General features: G+C 51.0%; 1 protein-coding gene across 1 annotated transcript in view; it reads left to right on the top strand.

Moving 5' to 3' along the window:
• The window catches only part of LOC117963933 (spectrin beta chain, non-erythrocytic 5-like), a 56,787-nt gene that overhangs the window by 15,565 nt on the left and 22,759 nt on the right, over positions 1-18,463 (top strand). Inside the window, exons 12-34 of the mRNA XM_058988052.1 lie at positions 40-246; positions 643-817; positions 2,860-2,996; positions 3,462-3,677; positions 3,957-4,109; positions 4,408-4,538; positions 4,748-4,999; positions 5,225-5,512; positions 5,735-5,975; positions 7,501-7,640; positions 7,865-7,964; positions 8,225-8,395; positions 10,286-10,450; positions 11,168-11,394; positions 12,230-12,416; positions 12,948-13,148; positions 13,437-13,553; positions 13,950-14,116; positions 14,521-14,653; positions 16,351-16,496; positions 16,995-17,109; positions 17,619-17,729; positions 17,912-18,091. Of these exons, the coding sequence (XP_058844035.1) occupies positions 40-246; positions 643-817; positions 2,860-2,996; positions 3,462-3,677; positions 3,957-4,109; positions 4,408-4,538; positions 4,748-4,999; positions 5,225-5,512; positions 5,735-5,975; positions 7,501-7,640; positions 7,865-7,964; positions 8,225-8,395; positions 10,286-10,450; positions 11,168-11,394; positions 12,230-12,416; positions 12,948-13,148; positions 13,437-13,553; positions 13,950-14,116; positions 14,521-14,653; positions 16,351-16,496; positions 16,995-17,109; positions 17,619-17,729; positions 17,912-18,091 (3,960 nt within the window). The remainder of the gene's footprint in view (positions 1-39; positions 247-642; positions 818-2,859; positions 2,997-3,461; positions 3,678-3,956; positions 4,110-4,407; positions 4,539-4,747; positions 5,000-5,224; positions 5,513-5,734; positions 5,976-7,500; positions 7,641-7,864; positions 7,965-8,224; positions 8,396-10,285; positions 10,451-11,167; positions 11,395-12,229; positions 12,417-12,947; positions 13,149-13,436; positions 13,554-13,949; positions 14,117-14,520; positions 14,654-16,350; positions 16,497-16,994; positions 17,110-17,618; positions 17,730-17,911; positions 18,092-18,463) is intronic.

Below are 18,463 nucleotides of genomic sequence, written 5' to 3'. Positions count from 1 at the left end.
CTCCTGTATCTAGCGTCCTGTCCTGCGTTTCCTCTCCAGTATTTTGTCGATGTGAACGAGGCGGACTCCTGGCTTCGAGAGAGGCAGCCCCTGCTCACCAGTGAGGATTGTGGGAAGGACGAGTCAAGTGCAGAGGCCCTGCTGCAGCGCCACCTGCGGCTGGAGAAGGAGATAGCAGCTTACTCATCGGAGGTGAAGCGGCTGGGGGAGCAGGCCAAGAGCGCCGCCCTGCAGGCCCCTCTCACTGTGAGTATCTGCCTCCTTGGGGCTGGCTGGGATTTTGGACACTCTGTAGTTTAGGGATCTCAGAGAAGTGTTTTTATACAATCTAGAAACTCTTTAATGATGATATTAACAGTTCTAGATTACGATTACAAATAATAACGTGTTTGAATTCTTTCTTTTCCCTATCATCTATTATTAGAATGTAATCTAAAGTGGTTAATAGCATCAATATCATACGTGTTTATAGATTATATATAACCAGTTATAACGGATACCAAAGTGTTACTATAAAACAATGACTACGTCAATAATAATGTATTATTATTATTATTATTATTATTATTATTATTATTATTATTATTATTATTGTTATCCCTCGGTAGTAGCCGTATTCATTATTATTGTGATGGTTGTCAGGAGGAGCCCCAGGAGAAGCTGAGGGTGCCCGACAGTGCTTCCTCAGAGGAGGAGGGCGATGGGAAGGAGAGAGGACGGCCGCTGAGCCGGAGAGCAGCTGGAGGGAGGAAGCTTGAACCAGGGGCCGGGGGGAGCGCACAGCCTGCACAAGCCAAGATGAGATTGACCTTCAGAGGTAACTGCCATGCACACGACTTCAATCCTTGTGTCTAAAATCCAGGCGTTAATCCAGGGTACGATCCTGTCACAGCCCCATCAGCTCTGGCACTGTTCAGCTGGAGTGCAGGGACGACCAGCAGTGAAATTGTATTTTCTGTGGCTCTACAGAGGACTCGATACCAATAAAAAAATAAAAATAAAAAAGTAAATTTCTGCAAATGAACCCTCTGTAGTTCCATTAAATGTGAAACAGCTTTCATAATAAATATTTCATTTTTGGCTAAATTCCCATCTTCTAGAGCCCTGTCCTTGGTGTTTACAGCAGTGGCAAATGTATGTTAGTGAGATGTTGGTCTCAAGGGCTTGAACACTCGTTCCTGCCCATTTCTGACTAATACCCAGTGTAGGGTTACAGTTACAGTTCCCAAGAGTGTTGAAACCACACCCTCGTCCCTCCCCTAGGTCCTCTTATGGGAACTAGCCTCATCGCAGGGTTGCATCCCCTTCAGAGTGTCATTGTTCATGAACTCGCTCTGCAGTAGCTCTCGGTGCTTGTGTGTTTCCGCAGTGTCATTGTTCATGAACTCGCTCTGCAGTAGCTCTCGGTGCTTGTGTGTTTCCGCAGTGTCATTGTTCATGAACTCGCTCTGCAGTAGCTCTCGGTGCTTGTGTGTTTCCGCAGTGTCATTGTTCATGAACTCGCTCTGCAGTAGCTCTCGGTGCTTGTGTGTTTCCGCAGTGTCATTGTTCATGAACTCGCTCTGCAGTAGCTCTCGGTGCTTGTGTGTTTCCGCAGTGTCATTGTTCATGAACTCGCTCTGCAGTAGCTCTCGGTGCTTGTGTGTTTCCGCAGTGTCATTGTTCATGAACTCGCTCTGCAGTAGCTCTCGGTGCTTGTGTGTTTCCGCAGTGTCATTGTTCATGAACTCGCTCTGCAGTAGCTCTCGGTGCTTGTGTGTTTCCGCAGTGTCATTGTTCATGAACTCGCTCTGCAGTAGCTCTCGGTGCTTGTGTGTTTCCGCAGTGTCATTGTTCATGAACTCGCTCTGCAGTAGCTCTCGGTGCTTGTGTGTTTCCGCAGTGTCATTGTTCATGAACTCGCTCTGCAGTAGCTCTCGGTGCTTGTGTGTTTCCGCAGTGTCATTGTTCATGAACTCGCTCTGCAGTAGCTCTCGGTGCTTGTGTGTTTCCGCAGTGTCATTGTTCATGAACTCGCTCTGCAGTAGCTCTCGGTGCTTGTGTGTTTCCGCAGTGTCATTGTTCATGAACTCGCTCTGCAGTAGCTCTCGGTGCTTGTGTGTTTCCGCAGTGTCATTGTTCATGAACTCGCTCTGCAGTAGCTCTCGGTGCTTGTGTGTTTCCGCAGTGTCATTGTTCATGAACTCGCTCTGCAGTAGCTCTCGGTGCTTGTGTGTTTCCGCAGTGTCATTGTTCATGAACTCGCTCTGCAGTAGCTCTCGGTGCTTGTGTGTTTCCGCAGTGTCATTGTTCATGAACTCGCTCTGCAGTAGCTCTCGGTGCTTGTGTGTTTCCGCAGTGTCATTGTTCATGAACTCGCTCTGCAGTAGCTCTCGGTGCTTGTGTGTTTCCGCAGTGTCATTGTTCATGAACTCGCTCTGCAGTAGCTCTCGGTGCTTGTGTGTTTCCGCAGTGTCATTGTTCATGAACTCGCTCTGCAGTAGCTCTCGGTGCTTGTGTGTTTCCGCAGTGTCATTGTTCATGAACTCGCTCTGCAGTAGCTCTCGGTGCTTGTGTGTTTCCGCAGTGTCATTGTTCATGAACTCGCTCTGCAGTAGCTCTCGGTGCTTGTGTGTTTCCGCAGTGTCATTGTTCATGAACTCGCTCTGCAGTAGCTCTCGGTGCTTGTGTGTTTCCGCAGTGTCATTGTTCATGAACTCGCTCTGCAGTAGCTCTCGGTGCTTGTGTGTTTCCACAGTGTCATTGTTCATGAACTCGCTCTGCAGTAGCTCTCGGTGCTTGTGTGTTTCTGCAGTGTCATTGTTCATGAACTCGCTCTGCAGTAGCTCTCGGTGCTTGTGTGTTTCTGCTTCCTCCCAGATGGGAAGCTGGAGTTCCCCCGGGGTCAGGTGATGGAGGTGCTGAGTCAGGGGGACGGTGACAAGTGGAGGCTGAAGAACAGTAAGGGAGAGGTGGCACTGGTTCCAGTCTCCCACCTCGCTGAGCTCCAAGCCAAGGTAAGAGCAGGCAGTTGGATTCAGAATCAGGATTCAGTCATTTGAAAAAAGATCATAAGTTACCTCTTCTTGTCTTATCGTCTCACTGCGTAACCTGTTTGATTGTGCGTGTCTTGTCTCTCAGTGTTTGATTCTTGGTTGCAGTGTCTCTGTGTTAGATCGTGCTTGTCTCTCTGTGTTAGATCGTGCTTGTCTCTCTGTGTTAGATCGTGCTTGTCTCTCTGTGTTAGATCGTGCTTGTCTCTCTGTGTTAGATCGTGCTTGTCTCTCTGTGTTAGATCGTGCTTGTCTCTCTGTGTTAGATCGTGCTTGTCTCTCTGTGTTAGATCGTGCTTGTCTCTCTGTGTTAGATCGTGCTTGTCTCTCTGTGTTAGATTGTGCTTGTCTCTGTGTTAGATCATCTCTGTGTTAAATCGTGCTTGTCTTATCGTCTCACTGTGTAAGCTGTTTGATTGCTCTCCTCAGGTGGTGGTGGACTCCCCGATGTTGAAGAACGGAGTTAAGGGGAGCCCCCTGACCAAGGTGAGCCGGCCCAGGCGCAGTCGCTCGATGCGTCGCGGCACCACAGAGATCCAGTTCAGCTCAGCGACCGGACCCGACCCGCACCTCGACCCAGACACCATCCGCAGCACCCAGAGCGAGCTGGACTCCGAATTCAACACCCTGCTCAGACTGGCCCAGGTAACGACACAGCGGCCATGGGCTACAGATACACAGTGAACAGGCCACCTTGGTACAAAGCCCCCATGGTTAAGACCTTCAGTATTAAGGACACATTTTGTTGGTCCCTTGCCTGGTCTTCATGGAGAGGTTTCACTGTATAGATCTGATAGATCTGTAGACATGGCTGCCTGCATGTCTGGGTTATTGTTTCTTGTTCATTGCCCGTTCCGTGCAGCAGAGAAAGGCCGCTCTGCATTTTCACCCTGCATCCTCCCTCTCTCTTTTCCCCCGGCGCAGACTCGGAGGACAGCCCTGGAGGAGACGATCCGGCTCTTCCGATTCTACAGCATGTGTCGGGAGTGTGAGTCCTGGATGGGGGACAAGGAGAACGTGCTCAACACCTTCCAGCCCAAATCCGAAAACGTGGAGGTCATGCAGGTCAAGTACCAGGTAAGGAGGAAGGAAGGACACCCCTCTGCAAGCTCTTACACCAATACTTATCTCTCACTGGGGTGAAGTCCCAGATGGAGGGGATGCAGTGGAAGTTGTCATATGTCCGTACAGATTTCACATGCAATGTTTGCATTTCTCTGGAGACCCGCTTCTCCAGCTTGCTATTAACATTATTGAGCATGCTCTGAGACAGTAGTCCTCATGTGAACCTGCAGACCCCGGCTCTATCCTGGTAACCTGCACACCCGCTGCTCTGCATGGTGAGGAAACGCTGTTAACTCTTTGTGTCTTCCAGAACTTCCTGATGGAGCTGGCTAGTGGGAGGAGCCGACTGGATGACATCACCAGGCTGGGGGAGGAGCTAGTGAAGAGCGGCCACAGCAAGGAGGACGAGATCCGGGCGAGAGAGGATCAGGTCACCCACAGGTCAGGAGACACACACACACACTGAGATGCTGAGACACACAAACAGAAACACTGAGACTAACCCTGAAACAGACATTGAGGCACACACACACACACACACATTTTTTATGTTGTGTTGTGTTGTTTTTATATTATGTTGCGGTGCTGTTTTAAGCTTGTGTTCGCCGCACTGTGTCATGTTGTTAACCCCGTGTGTGCTGGCTCGGCAGGTGGGAGCGGCTGCAGCACCTCAAGGATGAGAAGGGGCGGGAGCTGCAGGGCACGGCCGATGTCAAGTCCTTCCTGCAGAGCTGCCAGGACGCCCGGACCCTGCTGCAGGAGAAACTGGCCCAGCTGGAGGGCACCGAGCTGGGCAGCACCTCACCCGCTCTGGAGGCTGAACGCCGCAGGCAGGGCCATGCCGAGAGAGAGATCCAGGCGTTGGAGAGGAGGATCGAGTACCTGAAGGGCATAGCCAAGATGTGGGTGCACCGCCACTGCCCTCACTGCTCACTGCTGGCACTCCCTGCTTCTCTACTGAAAACCCTCCTCTCTCAAGTCATCTTTACTGGCATGACGTGCAAGACGTGCAAGCGTTGCCAGCGTTAATGCAGCCAACCGACAGCAATATTTAAGATTGATATATGCATAAAAAATAGCAATGCATGTAGATTTGATACCCCTCTCCACTTCCTCTCTTCCCTCAGGAAGCAGGACTCGAGCCCAGCGGAGAGTGCTGCGATCCTGGCGGAGGTGCGCGATCTGGAGCGCCTGCTGGAGCGAGTGAAGGCGCAGGCAGAGGGGCGGAGGAGAGGAGTGGAGGAGGGGCTGCACAGGGCTCGCTTCCTCCAGGAGACTCGGGACTTGCAGCTCTGGGCGGAGGGGGCTCGGGACAGGCTGGGGGGGCAGGAGAGCGGCTCTGACCTGGCCTCCGCAGAGAGGCTGCTGCAAGAGAACCAGGACCTCCGGAAAGAGATGGACGCACAGCGGGAGAGGTGAGGGAAGAGGAGGAGGGGGAGAGGGGAGAGATGGGGGAGAGCAGACCTTAGGTCCACTGCCAGTCTGCTGCAAGACGACTATGATCTCTGCAGATAACCTCGACAAATGTTTCGACTACAAGTCTTTATCAACGGGAGGGAGTTTTCCAATGGTACAGAATGGAGTCTAAATCCTATGTCTGTCTGTGTGTGTGTCTCTGCCCATGGCTGTTTGATCAGGTTGCAGTCAGCAGAGGTGCTGGGGGACTCCCTGTCCAGCTGCTCTCCTGGCAGTGCCTCTGAGGTGAGACAGACTCTGAGCAAGCTGAACCGCCAGTGGGCAGAGCTGGACCAGCTGTGGGCCAATCGGGACAAGCGCCTGAATGAGGGGGTGGAGTTGCAGCACTTCAACCGCGAGGCTGACCGGATCGAGGCGGCGCTGTCGAGTCATGAGGCCAGGCTTCGAGTGCAGGACCTGGGGGTGAGAGAGCAGGACACAGAGCTGTAAAACAAGGCTTTCAGCAGCAAAGCCCTCCGCTGGAGGAGGGGACAAACCGCTGCACTGAACTGTTCCTGTGTACAAGCGGCCAGGCTAAACTGGATATTAGTTCAGCCTGACCATATTCCACACATGGTTTTCCCCTCCAATTAAGACAAACCAGCACATTTTCACATGAATGATCGGCCAGCTCAATTGGAGGGGAAGTACAAATGTAATATTTAATATTAATATTTAAGATACTTTGAAAGCACAGTAAAGCTGCACAGGTTTGGTAAGCACCTCTAGACAAGTTATAAATGTGCAAGTTTAATTTTTTTTATGTAAGTGTAGGTGGTGATGTAGGTTGATGGCTCTGATTGACACCTGAGCGGATGGCTGTGTGGATGGCTGTGTTGATGGCTGTGTGGATTGTTGTGTTGACAGTGGATTGCTGTGTTGATGGCTGTGTGGATGGCTGTGTTGACAGTGGATTGCTGTGTGGATGGCTGTGTGGATGGCTGTGTTGATGGCTGTGTGGATGGCTGTGTTGACAGTGGATTGCTGTGTTGATTGCTGTGTGGATGGCTGTGTTGACAGTGGATGGCTGTGTTGATGGCTGTAGTGTGGAGTAGTGGTTAGGGCTCTGGACTCTTAACCGGAGTGTCGTGGGTTCAATCACCGGAGGGGGACACTGCTGCTGTACCCTTGAGCAAGGTACTTTACCTAGATTGCTCCAATAAAAACCCAACTGTATAAATGGGTAATTGTATGTAAAAATAATGTGATTTCTTGTAACAATTGTAAGTCGCCCTGGATAAGGGCGTCTGCTAAGAAACAAATAATAATAATAATAATAATGTATTTACTGCTGTGTTGACAGTGGATTGCTGTGTTGATGGCTGTGTGGATGGCTGTGTTGACAGTGGATTGCTGTGTTGATGGCTGTATTTACTGCTGTGTTGACAGTGGATTGCTGTGTTGATGGCTGTGTGGATTGCTGTGTTGATGGCTGTGTTGATGGCTGTGTGGATGGCTGTGTTGACAGTGGATTGCTGTGTTGATGGATGTATTTACTGCTGTGTTGACAGTGGATTGCTGTGTTGATGGCTGTGTGGATGGCTGTGTGGATTGTTGTGTTGACAGTGGATTGCTGTGTTGATGGCTGTGTTGATGGCTGTGTGGATTGCTGTGTTGATGGCTGTATTTACTGCTGTGTTGACGGCTGTGTGGATGGCTGTGTGGATGGCTGTGTTGACAGTGGATTGCTGTGTGGATGGCTGTGTTGACAGTGGATTGCTGTGTGGATGGCTGTGTGGATGGCTGTGTTGACAGTGGATTGCTGTGTTGATGGCTGTATTTACTGCTGTGTTGACAGTGGATGGCTGTGTTGATTGCTGTGTTGACAGTGGATTGCTGTGTGGATTGCTGTGTTGATGGCTGTGTGGATGGCTGTGTTGACAGTGGATGGCTGTGTTGACGGCCGTGTGGACGGAGGATTCCAATGCAGTGTGTTGTCTCCCCTCAGGACTCAGTGGACAGTGTGCAGAGCCTGCTGAAGAGACAGGATGAGCTGGAGAGCCTAGTGAAGGTGCTGGACCCCAGGATCAGGGGTCTGCAGGAGAAGGGGGACCAGCTGGCAGGGAAACGGCACTTTGCTGCTAAAAAGTAAACACTCAGTTACTTAGCCTTCGAAATCAAGACCAAAAACCTGATCCAAATTGGTTCAAAACCCAAATAAATAATTTCCTTTTCCTTTATTTATTTATTTATTTATTTATTTATTGAACGTTTATAATAACAGAAACATTCAACATTCTTACTATCCACACTTTAAAAACGTGCTCTGAAATGAATACCTTAATAATAGCAGCCATGTGCATTCCCCACAGCATCCAGCAGAGGGCGCAGGCAGTGCAGCGCCGGAGAGAGCAGCTGGGAGAGAGCAGGGACTCCAGGAGGAAGAAGCTGCAGGAGTCACTGAAACATCAGGTACAGCACTGCCCCTTCACCTGCCTTCTACTGACGCAGAATATCCTGACCAAGAGATATGTGTTCCAGTTCCAGATCATTAACTCACGATCCCAGCATTGAGCTGCTGTTGTGTTGTGTGCAGAGCACTGAGCTGCTGTTGTGTTGTGTGCAGAGCACTGAGCTGCTGTTGTGTTGTGTGCAGAGCACTGAGCTGCTGTTGTGTTGTGTGCAGAGCACTGAGCTGCTGTTGTGTTGTGTGCGGTGTGTTTGGCCCTCAGGAGTTTAACCGCGATGCCGCAGAGATGCTCCTGTGGATGGATGAGAAGTTCATGATCGCGGAGGACGAATCGTACCGAGACCCGACCAACGTCCTGCTCAAACTGAAGAGACACGAAGCAGCAGAGAAGGAGATGCAGGCTAACCAAGTGCGACTGGAGGGACTCAAACAGGTGAGGGGACAGGAGGGGAGAAGCAGGTGAAGGAGGGAGGGGATGAAACAGCAGAGTAAGGGAACAGTTCCATTGTCCTTCTCCTTTCATGAACACTGAGTTCAGAAGCATGAAAACAAAATACTTTAATTTGTGTTCCCTTAAATAAAATCTTATTAAATGTTGTTGTTATATAGTGCTGTATTTGAATAACCCACCTGTGTGTCTCTGTGTCTCTCTATCCCCGTGTCTCTGTGTCTCTCTATCCCTGTGTCTCTGTGTCTCTCTATCCCTGTGTCTCTGTGTCTCTCTATCCCTGTGTCTCTGTGTCTCTCTATCCCTGTGTCTCTGTGTCTCTCTATCCCTGTGTCTCTCTATCCCCGTGTCTCTGTGTCTCTCTATCCCTGTGTCTCTGTGTCTCTCTATCCCTGTGTCTCTGTGTCTCTCTATCCCTGTGTCTCTGTGTCTCTCTATCCCCGTGTCTCTGTGTCTCTCTATCCCTGTGTCTCTCTATCCCCGTGTCTCTGTGTCTCTCTATCCCTGTGTCTCTGTGTCTCTCTATCCCTGTGTCTCTGTGTCTCTCTATCCCTGTGTCTCTGTGTCTCTCTATCCCTGTGTCTCTGTGTCTCTCTATCCCTGTGTCTCTTTGCCTCTCTATCCCTGTGTCTCTGTGTCTCTCTATCCCTGTGTCTCTTTGCCTCTCTATCCCTGTGTCTCTGTGCCTCTCTATCCCTGTGTCTCTGTGCCTCTCTATCCCCGTGTCTCTGTGTCTCTCTATCCCTGTGTCTCTTTGCCTCTCTATCCCTGTGTCTCTGTGCCTCTCTATCCCTGTGTCTCTGTGCCTCTCTATCCCTGTGTCTCTGTGCCTCTCTATCCCTGTGTCTCTGTGTCTCTCTATCCCTGTGTCTCTGTGTCTCTCTATCCCTGTGTCTCTGTGCCTCTCTATCCCTGTGTCTCTGTGCCTCTCTATCCCTGTGTCTCTGTGCCTCTCTATCCCTGTGTCTCTGTGTCTCTCTATCCCTGTGTCTCTGTGCCTCTCTATCCCTGTGTCTCTGTGCCTCTCTATCCCTGTGTCTCTGTGCCTCTCTATCCCTGTGTCTCTGTGCCTCTCTATCCCTGTGTCTCTGTGTCTCTCTATCCCTGTGTCTCTGTGTCTCTCTATCCCTGTGTCTCTGTGCCTCTCTATCCCTGTGTCTCTGTGCCTCTCTATCCCTGTGTCTCTGTGCCTCTCTATCCCTGTGTCTCTGTGTCTCTCTATCCCTGTGTCTCTGTGCCTCTCTATCCCTGTGTCTCTGTGCCTCTCTATCCCTGTGTCTCTGTGCCTCTCTATCCCTGTGTCTCTGTGTCTCTCTATCCCTGTGTCTCTGTGTCTCTCTATCCCTGTGTCTCTGTGCCTCTCTATCCCTGTGTCTCTGTGCCTCTCTATCCCTGTGTCTCTGTGCCTCTCTATCCCCGTGTCTCTGTGTCTCTCTATCCCTGTGTCTCTGTGCCTCTCTATCCCTGTGTCTCTGTGTCTCTCTATCCCCGTGTCTCTGTGCCTCTCTATCCCTGTGTCTCTGTGTTTCTCTATCCCTGTGTCTCTGTGTCTCTCTATCCCTGTGTCTCTGTGCCTCTCTATCCCCGTGTCTCTGTGTCTCTCTATCCCTGTGTCTCTGTGCCTCTCTATCCCTGTGTCTCTGTGTCTCTCTATCCCTGTGTCTCTGTGTCTCTCTATCCCTGTGTCTCTGTGTCTCTCTATCCCTGTGTCTCTGTGTCTCTCTATCCCTGTGTCTCTGTGTCTCTCTATCCCCGTGTCTCTGTGCCTCTCTATCCCCGTGTCTCTGTGTCTCTCTATCCCTGTGTCTCTGTGCCTCTCTATCCCTGTGTCTCTGTGTCTCTCTATCCCTGTGTCTCTCTATCTCTGTGTGTTAGGCGTGTGCGGCGATGCTGGCGGAGGGTCACGGTGCCCGTCACGCGCTCCAGGAGAAGATGGGAGATGTGAGCAGCAGGTGGGCGGAGCTGCAGGGGAAGATGACGGAACGTGGAGACAAGCTGAGGCAGGCCGGGCAGCAGGAGCAGCTGATGGAGCTTCTGCAGGTAAAGCACCAGCCTGACACAATGAGCAGACAGACTGTCCTCACAATGTATAATCAGAATACACACCTGAGAGTTCATTTCAACTCGTAAATCATTTTAACTGTAAATAACTAGCAAGAAACCCCTTAGAACAGTTCCTGCACCTCTGACCTCCCCGCCTCGCTGTCACAATTCTCGTAATGAAGCTGTTTTTGTACCCCTGACCTCCCCGCCTCGTTGTCACAATTCCCGTAATGAAGCTGTTTTTGTACCTCTGACCTCCCCGCCTCGCTGTCACAATTCTCGTAATGAAGCTGTTTTTGTACCCCTGACCTCCCCGCCTCGTTGTCACAATTCCCATAATGAAGCTGTTTTTGTACCCCTGACCTCCCCGCCTCGTTGTCACAATTCCCGTAATGAAGCTGTTTTTGTACCCCTGACCTCCCGCCTCGTTGTCACAATTCTCGTAATGAAGCTGTTTTTGTACCCCTGACCTCCCCGCCTCGCTGTCACAATTCCCGTAATGAAGCTGTTTTTGTACCCCTGACCTCCCCGCCTCGCTGTCACAATTCTCGTAATGAAGCTGTTTTTGTACCCCTGACCTCCCCGCCTCGTTGTCACAATTCCCGTAATGAAGCTGTTTTTGTACCCCTGACCTCCCTGCCTCGTTGTCACAATTCTCGTAATGAAGCTGTTTTTGTACCCCTGACCTCCCCGCCTCGTTGTCTCATTTCCCAGGATGCCAAGGTGAACATGGAGGCGATCGAGAGGATGCTGCAGGACGCTGGGAAAGGTCACGACCTGCGCTCCAGCCGGCAGCTGCTGAAGGAACACCGGCAGCTGGAGAGCGAGACGCACGAGCTGGCGGAGAAGATGAACGCCATCGTGAGCCGCGCAAAGAACATGGCAACCAACCACTTCGACTCCCAGAGGATCCTGAGAGAGACGCAGAAATACCTGGACAGGTGAGCCCTGCGAGGAAATACAGATAGAGGTCTGAGAGAGATAGCAGGGATGGAAATAAGACTCCCGTTGCACAGCAGTTTGATCTATTACTGTTAGAATCAATAAGACACACCTGAGCTTGTTACCGCTACACTGTGGCTAATCAAGCTCCTAGTAAAACTTGGAATGGGTGAAACTGCTATTCAATTGGATAGAGTCTTATTTCCATTCCTAGATAGACAGTTGAGTCTTGAGAGAGAGACACAATACTTGAATATGGGAGGTCTAGAGACGCAGAGAGACAATACCTACACAGGAGAGCCTGCAGAGAGACAATACCTACACAGGAGAGCCTGCAGAGAGACAATACCTACACAGGAGAGCCTGCAGAGAGACAATACCTACACAGGAGAGCCTGCAGAGAGACAATACCTACACAGGAGAGCCTGCAGAGAGACAATACCTACACAGGAGAGCCTGCAGAGAGACGATACCTACACAGGAGAGCCTGCAGAGAGACGATACCTACACAGGAGAGCCTGCAGAGAGACGATACCTACACAGAGAGCCTGCAGTGAGACAATACCTGCACAGGAGAGCCTGCAGAGAGACAATACCTACACAGGAGAGCCTGCAGAGAGACGATACCTACACAGGAGAGCCTGCAGAGAGACGATACCTACACAGGAGAGCCTGCAGAGAGACAATACCTACACAGGAGAGCCTGCAGAGAGACGATACCTACACAGGAGAGCCTGCAGAGAGAGTACCTGAACAGCCTCAGATTCATGAAGTTTTCCCTGCAGGTTCCCTGGCAGTGTGTGTTTGACACGGCTGCTGTGTATTTCCCTGCAGGTTCGAGTCCCTGCAGCGCCCCCTGTCTCAGCGGAGGACCCAGCTGGAGGCATCGGTGGTGCTGTATGAGTTCTACCACGACCTGGACCTGGAGCGAGGCTGGGTCTCGGAGCGCCGGCCCGGAGCAACCTCCACAAACTACGGGAGGTCACTGGACACCGCACAGAGCCTGCTGCAGAAACACAGGGTACAGACACACTGCACAGACTAGACCAGAAACACAGGGTACAGACACACTCCACAGACTAGACCAGAAACACAGGGTACAGACACACTGCACAGACTAGACCAGAAACACAGGGTACAGACACACTGCACAGACTAGACCAGAAACACAGGGTACAGACACACTGCACAGACTAGACCAGAAACACAGGGTACAGACACACTGCACAGACTAGACCAGAAACACAGGGTACAGACACACTGCACAGACTAGATCAGAAACACAGGGTACAGACACACTGCACAGACTAGACCAGAAACACAGGGTACAGACACACTGCACAGACTAGACCAGAAACACAGGGTACAGACACACTGCACAGACTAGACCAGAAACACAGGGTACAGACACACTGCACAGACTAGACCAGAAACACAGGGTACAGACACACTGCACAGACTAGACCAGAAACTCTCTCTCTCCCTCTCTCTCCATCTCTCTCCCCCTCTCTCTCTCTCCCTCTCCCTCTCCCCCTCTCTCTCTCTCTCTCAGGAGCTCCAGGTGGAGGTGAATGCTCACAAGCAGCACCCCCAGCGAGTCCTGGAGAAGGGGAGGGTGATGGCCGGCTCTCTGCTCTTCAGTGGAGAGGACATCGCGGAGCGGAGCAGACAGCTGGGAGAGGACTGGGAGGAGCTGGAGAGCGCCTGCGAGCACAGGGCTGCAGGGCTGCTGCACTCTGTCGCACTGCAGCAGGTACAGGATCCCCAAGGCAACCATACGTGGGGTCAGAGTGGGATGCTGGTACCGAGCAACTGGTGCATGAAGAATACATGCAGCTGGAGGGAAAACAGCTGATATATATTTAAAAGATTATCCTATCAAACTGTTTGTCTGTGCTTCTGTGAAGGTTCTGCTGTATTATGTAGATTCTATCACCAGTGGGGGTGAGGGAGGGTTACTCTAGTACCTCTTCCTTTCTGGCCCCTGTTTAACTTCCCCCTTCTCCCCCTCCCTCTCCATCTCTCCCTCCCTCCTCTCCAGTTCCAGCAGGACGCTGCTGAGCTGGAGTCCCGACTGTCTGAGACCCTCCCTCTGGTCAGCAGTGATGATTATGGGAAGAGCGAGCTGGGCACTCTGAGCCATGTGAAGAAGCACAAGGTGAGAGGCCAGTGTGCGTCTCCGTGCCGCTGGTGCTGACCTCACACACACAGCACAGCTGTTCACACCTTTCTAACCTCAACGCTTGACAGCTGTCACCCCCACATTCTGTTCTTGCTGAATAGGTTGCACTGTGATAGATTACTTGCCCATATGATGAGTTTACACTGGCCGTTTTTAGGACGTATTGTTTTGGTATTGGTATTAATAATTTTGTATAGGCTTAATAAAATACAAACCCATAGCCAATGCATATACATGTGCAGCGCTGTCATTGTACATGCTGGTTTAGTGTGATACACACAAGAGGAAGTACTGTTCTTCAAGGTACTGGTAAGTACAGTATCGAGACCCAAAGGGACCGTGTCACACTGCAGCCACGGCTCTGTGTTGCAGGCTGTGCTCGCTCAGATCGAGGCGTTGGGTGGACAGGCTGCAGAGCTGCGGCGCAGTGTGGAGAGGGCAGGGAGAGGAGCTGGGGGACTTGGGTTCGACGAGGTGGACCGGCCTCAGGATCACATCCAGAGCCAGCTGAGCAAAATACAGCACCTCGCCAGCATCAGGTAGGAGGGACAGGGAGAGGAGGAGGAGGGAGAGACAGGGAGAGGAGGAGGAGGAGGGAGGGAGAGGAGGTGGAGGAGGAAGAGGAGGAGGAGGGAGGGAGGGACAGGGAGAGGAGGAGGGAGGAGGAGGAGGGAGGGAGGGACAGGGAGAGGAGGAGGAGGAGGGAGGGAGGAACAGGGAGAGGAGGAGGGAGGAGGAGGGAGAGGAGGAGGGAGGGACAGGGAGAGGAGGAGGAGGAGGAGGAGGGACCGGGAGAGGAGGAGGAGGAGGGACAGGGAGAGGAGGAGGAGGGACAGGGAGAGGAGGAGGAGGGGCTGTATTCGCAGAATTGACGTGTGTAAAGCTCTGAGCCGAGCCCTCGTTCCTTTGTTCACTGTGTCTGTCCCTGTCTGCCTGTCCCCAGGTCCCAGCGGCTGGAGGAGGCTCTGCTTCATCACGAGTACCAGCGGGAGTCCACTGAGCTGAAGGAGTGGATCGCTGAGCAACGGCAACACGCCTGCTCTCAGGATTACGGGAACGACTATGAACACGTGCAGGTGAGCGCTGGAGCTGGGCTTATAATACCAATACTGACTGGAGCTGGGCTTATAATACCAATACTGACTGGAGCTGGGCTTATAATACCAATACTGACTGGAGCTGGGCTTATAATACCAATACTGACTGGAGCTGGGCTTATAATACCAATACTGACTGGAGCTGGGCTTATAATACCAATACTGACTGGAGCTGGGCTTATAATACCAATACTGACTGGAGCTGGGCTTATAATACCAATACTGACTGGAGCTGGGCTTATAATACCAATACTGACTGGAGCTGGGCTTATAATACCAATACTGACTGGAGCTGGGCTTATAATACCAATACTGACTGGAGCTGGGCTTATAATACCAATACTGACTGGAGCTGGGCTTATAATACCAATACTGACTGGAGCTGGGCTTATAATACCAATACTGACTGGAGCTGGGCTTATAATACCAATACTGACTGGAGCTGGGCTTATAATTCAATACTGACTGGAGCTGGGCTTATAATTCAATACTGACTGGAGCTGGGCTTATAATACCAATACTGACTGGAGCTGGGCTTATAATACCAATACTGACTGGAGCTGGGCTTATAATACCAATACTGACTGGAGCTGGGCTTATAATACCAATACTGACTGGAGCTGGGCTTATAATACCAATACTGACTGGAGCTGGGCTTATAATACCAATACTGACTGGAGCTGGGCTTATAATACCAATACTGACTGGAGCTGGGCTTATAATACCAATACTGACTGGAGCTGGGCTTATAATACCAATACTGACTGGAGCTGGGCTTATAATACCAATACTGACTGGAGCTGGGCTTATAATACCAATACTGACTGGAGCTGGGCTTATAATACCAATACTGACTGGAGCTGGGCTTATAATACCAATACTGACTGGAGCTGGGCTTATAATACCAATACTGACTGGAGCTGGGCTTATAATACCAATACTGACTGGAGCTGGGCTTATAATACCAATACTGACTGGAGCTGGGCTTATAATACCAATACTGACTGGAGCTGGGCTTATAATACCAATACTGACTGGAGCTGGGCTTATAATTCAATACTGACTGGAGCTGGGCTTATAATACCAATACTGACTGGAGCTGGGCTTGTAGTGGAAAACTGTTGCCCCGAGGGTTGAAAAAACAGCCAGACTGTGAGTTGTATTTTTGCTCACTGGAGATGCCTTCTCTAACCCAAGGGGCCAGTCAATATCTGTTTTTATAACCCTGTCATGTCTGAGGGCAGTAGTGTTTTTACTGGTGTCAGTGTTTTGTCTATAGAGAATTCTAAAACAACAACCAGTCAGGATCCAACAGGACACTCATCAGTCACTGAAAATACTACACAAAGAAGAAAAGGACCTGATGAATTGAAAACTCACTATTTTAACAATTATAAATAATAATAATTATTTAAAAAAAGACATACTGTACCAGCAGAATGATACCATTCCAGTAACTATGGCTCCCAGCTACAGCATTCTGAAGGGGAGACACTGTTCATACTGTACCAGCAGAATTATAAGCAACGTCCCCATTGGAACCTGTTAGCAGCAACTCCACTTGTAATCTCACTGTGTAGATCTGCACTCCGAATGGCAGCGCAGTCTAAACTTCACCCCACAGCAGAATGAATGTGTTAATATCAGCTTTTCACCTGATTTTTATGCCCCCCCAGCTCCTGAGAGGGACGTATGAGGGGCTGCAGCGCCTCCTGGAGGTGGGTGCGGAGCGGGTACGAGGATGCCAGGAGCTTGCCGATTCCATCATCCTTCACGGGCACCCCCAGTCCCGGGACATCCGACAGACTCAGGACCAGCTCAGGTACCGTCCCGAAACACAGCCTGACGCCCCCCCCCCCCCCCCTCGCCGACACGCTGCGTGGTTACAATGCAAGAGAGATGCAGAGACCAGTTCAATTACAGAACAGAATCCAGCTAATCTGGACCACGGCAGTCTGATCGGACCTGTAATCCTAGCAGTATCAACTAAACAGTATGTCTGCAGAGGTGCATTTCAACAGCACTGCATACAGGAACCTGCTCATCCATAGCACACTGCAGGTCATGAGATAATATACAATTACAGTTAATGAAGTTACTTACACCATAACTTACCTTTAGCCCTAGACTGCAGGGATGGAAAGAAGACTATTGCATAGCAGTTTCAACCATTCCAGGTTTTATTATATATGTGTATAGGTTCCGAGCTCAGGAGTGTCTCATTAACCAGGAATGGATCAAACTGCTATGCAATGGGAGTCTTATTTCCAGCCCTGGTTTTCTCTGCTCAGGCTGCTTGTTCCTCTTCCTCCTCTTGCAGGCAGTCCTGGGAGGAGCTGAGGGAGCTGGCTCGGGTTCGAGGGCAGAGGCTGCAGGAAGCGGAGGAAATCCACAAGATCCACCGAGACCTGACTGACGCCCTCGCTAACATCGAGGTGAGTGGACTGGCTGTACTGGGAATGCTGATAACGTCCGTGAGCATCCCAGTGCTTGCCTGTGCAGTGTGTCTGTCTGTGCAGGGGTACAGGTTTGTATTTGGGTCGTGTATCTCTGTGCAGGGGTACAGGTTTGTATTTGGCTCGTGTATCTCTGTGCAGGGGTGCAGGTTTGTATTTGGCTCGTGTATCTCTGTGCAGGGGTGCAGGTTTGTATTTGGCTCGTGTATCTCTGTGCAGGGGTACAGGTTTGTATTTGGCTCGTGTATCTCTGTGCAGGGGTGCAGGTTTGTATTTGGCTCGTGTATCTCTGTGCAGGGGTGCAGGTTTGTATTTGGCTCGTGTATCTCTGTGCAGGGGTGCAGGTTTGTATTTGGCTCGTGTATCTCTGTGCAGGGGTGCAGGTTTGTATTCGGCTCGTGTATCTCTGTGCAGGGGTGCAGGTTTGTATTCAGCTCGTGTTTTATATGCAGTTCGTATTTAAAGTTTGTTTTCCTACTCCCCTTTAGGAGAAATACAAAAGCATCCCTGACAATATTGCAAAGGACCTGCGGGGGGCGCTAACACAGCTCCGCAAGCACGAGGCACTGGAGCACGAACTGGCTGGAAACGAGCAGCAGGTACAGAGGATTCATATTAATAATGTTACTAATAATAATAATATAAGGAATAAAGCACACCCAACTGTATATAATAAGCATGTGCAGCGTGTTCTAATGTATTTGCTGTATCTGAGTCGTCATTCCGTTTGGTTTCCGTTTCCGTGCTGATTTCCCGTGCTGTCCGCCCCTCTCTCGCTCAGCTGCAGGAGCTGCTGGACAGAGCGGACAAGCTGCTGGTTGGCTGCCCCCCTGAGCTGGCTGGAGCCCTGCAGGAGAGGCAGCAGGAGGTGGTGGAGAGCTGGGAGAGGCTGCGAGTGAAAGTGGAGCAGAGGAGAGAGGACCTGGAGCAGACCTGCCATCGACACCAGTTCATCAACACTGTGAGCCGGGGAACAGGGCTGGGGCTGGGAGGAGACAGCATGAGTAGAGCTGAGGCACTGGGAGGAGGTAGAGTGGTTAGAGCTGAGAGACTGGGAGGAGGTAGAGTGGTTAGAGCTGAGAGACTGAGAGGAGGTAGAGTGGGTGGAGCTGAGAGACTGGGAGGAGGTAGAGTGGTTAGATCTGAGGGACTAGGAGGAGGTAGAGTGGTTAGAGCTGAGGGACTGGGAGGAGGTAGAGTGGGTGGAGCTGAGGCACTGGGAGGGTGTAGCATGGTTAGAGCTTAGGGACTGGGAGGGATGGAGGAGGTAGCATGGTTAGAGCTGAGAGACTGGGAGGATATGAGGCAGTGTGGTCTAGCGGTTCGAGCCAGG

The sequence above is a fragment of the Acipenser ruthenus genome, chromosome 15, assembly GCF_902713425.1.
Source record: "Acipenser ruthenus chromosome 15, fAciRut3.2 maternal haplotype, whole genome shotgun sequence".
Taxonomy (NCBI): Eukaryota; Metazoa; Chordata; class Actinopteri; order Acipenseriformes; family Acipenseridae; genus Acipenser; species Acipenser ruthenus.
The sequence above is the reverse complement of the archived record's forward strand: the minus strand, read 5'-3'. Positions and strand labels throughout refer to the sequence as shown.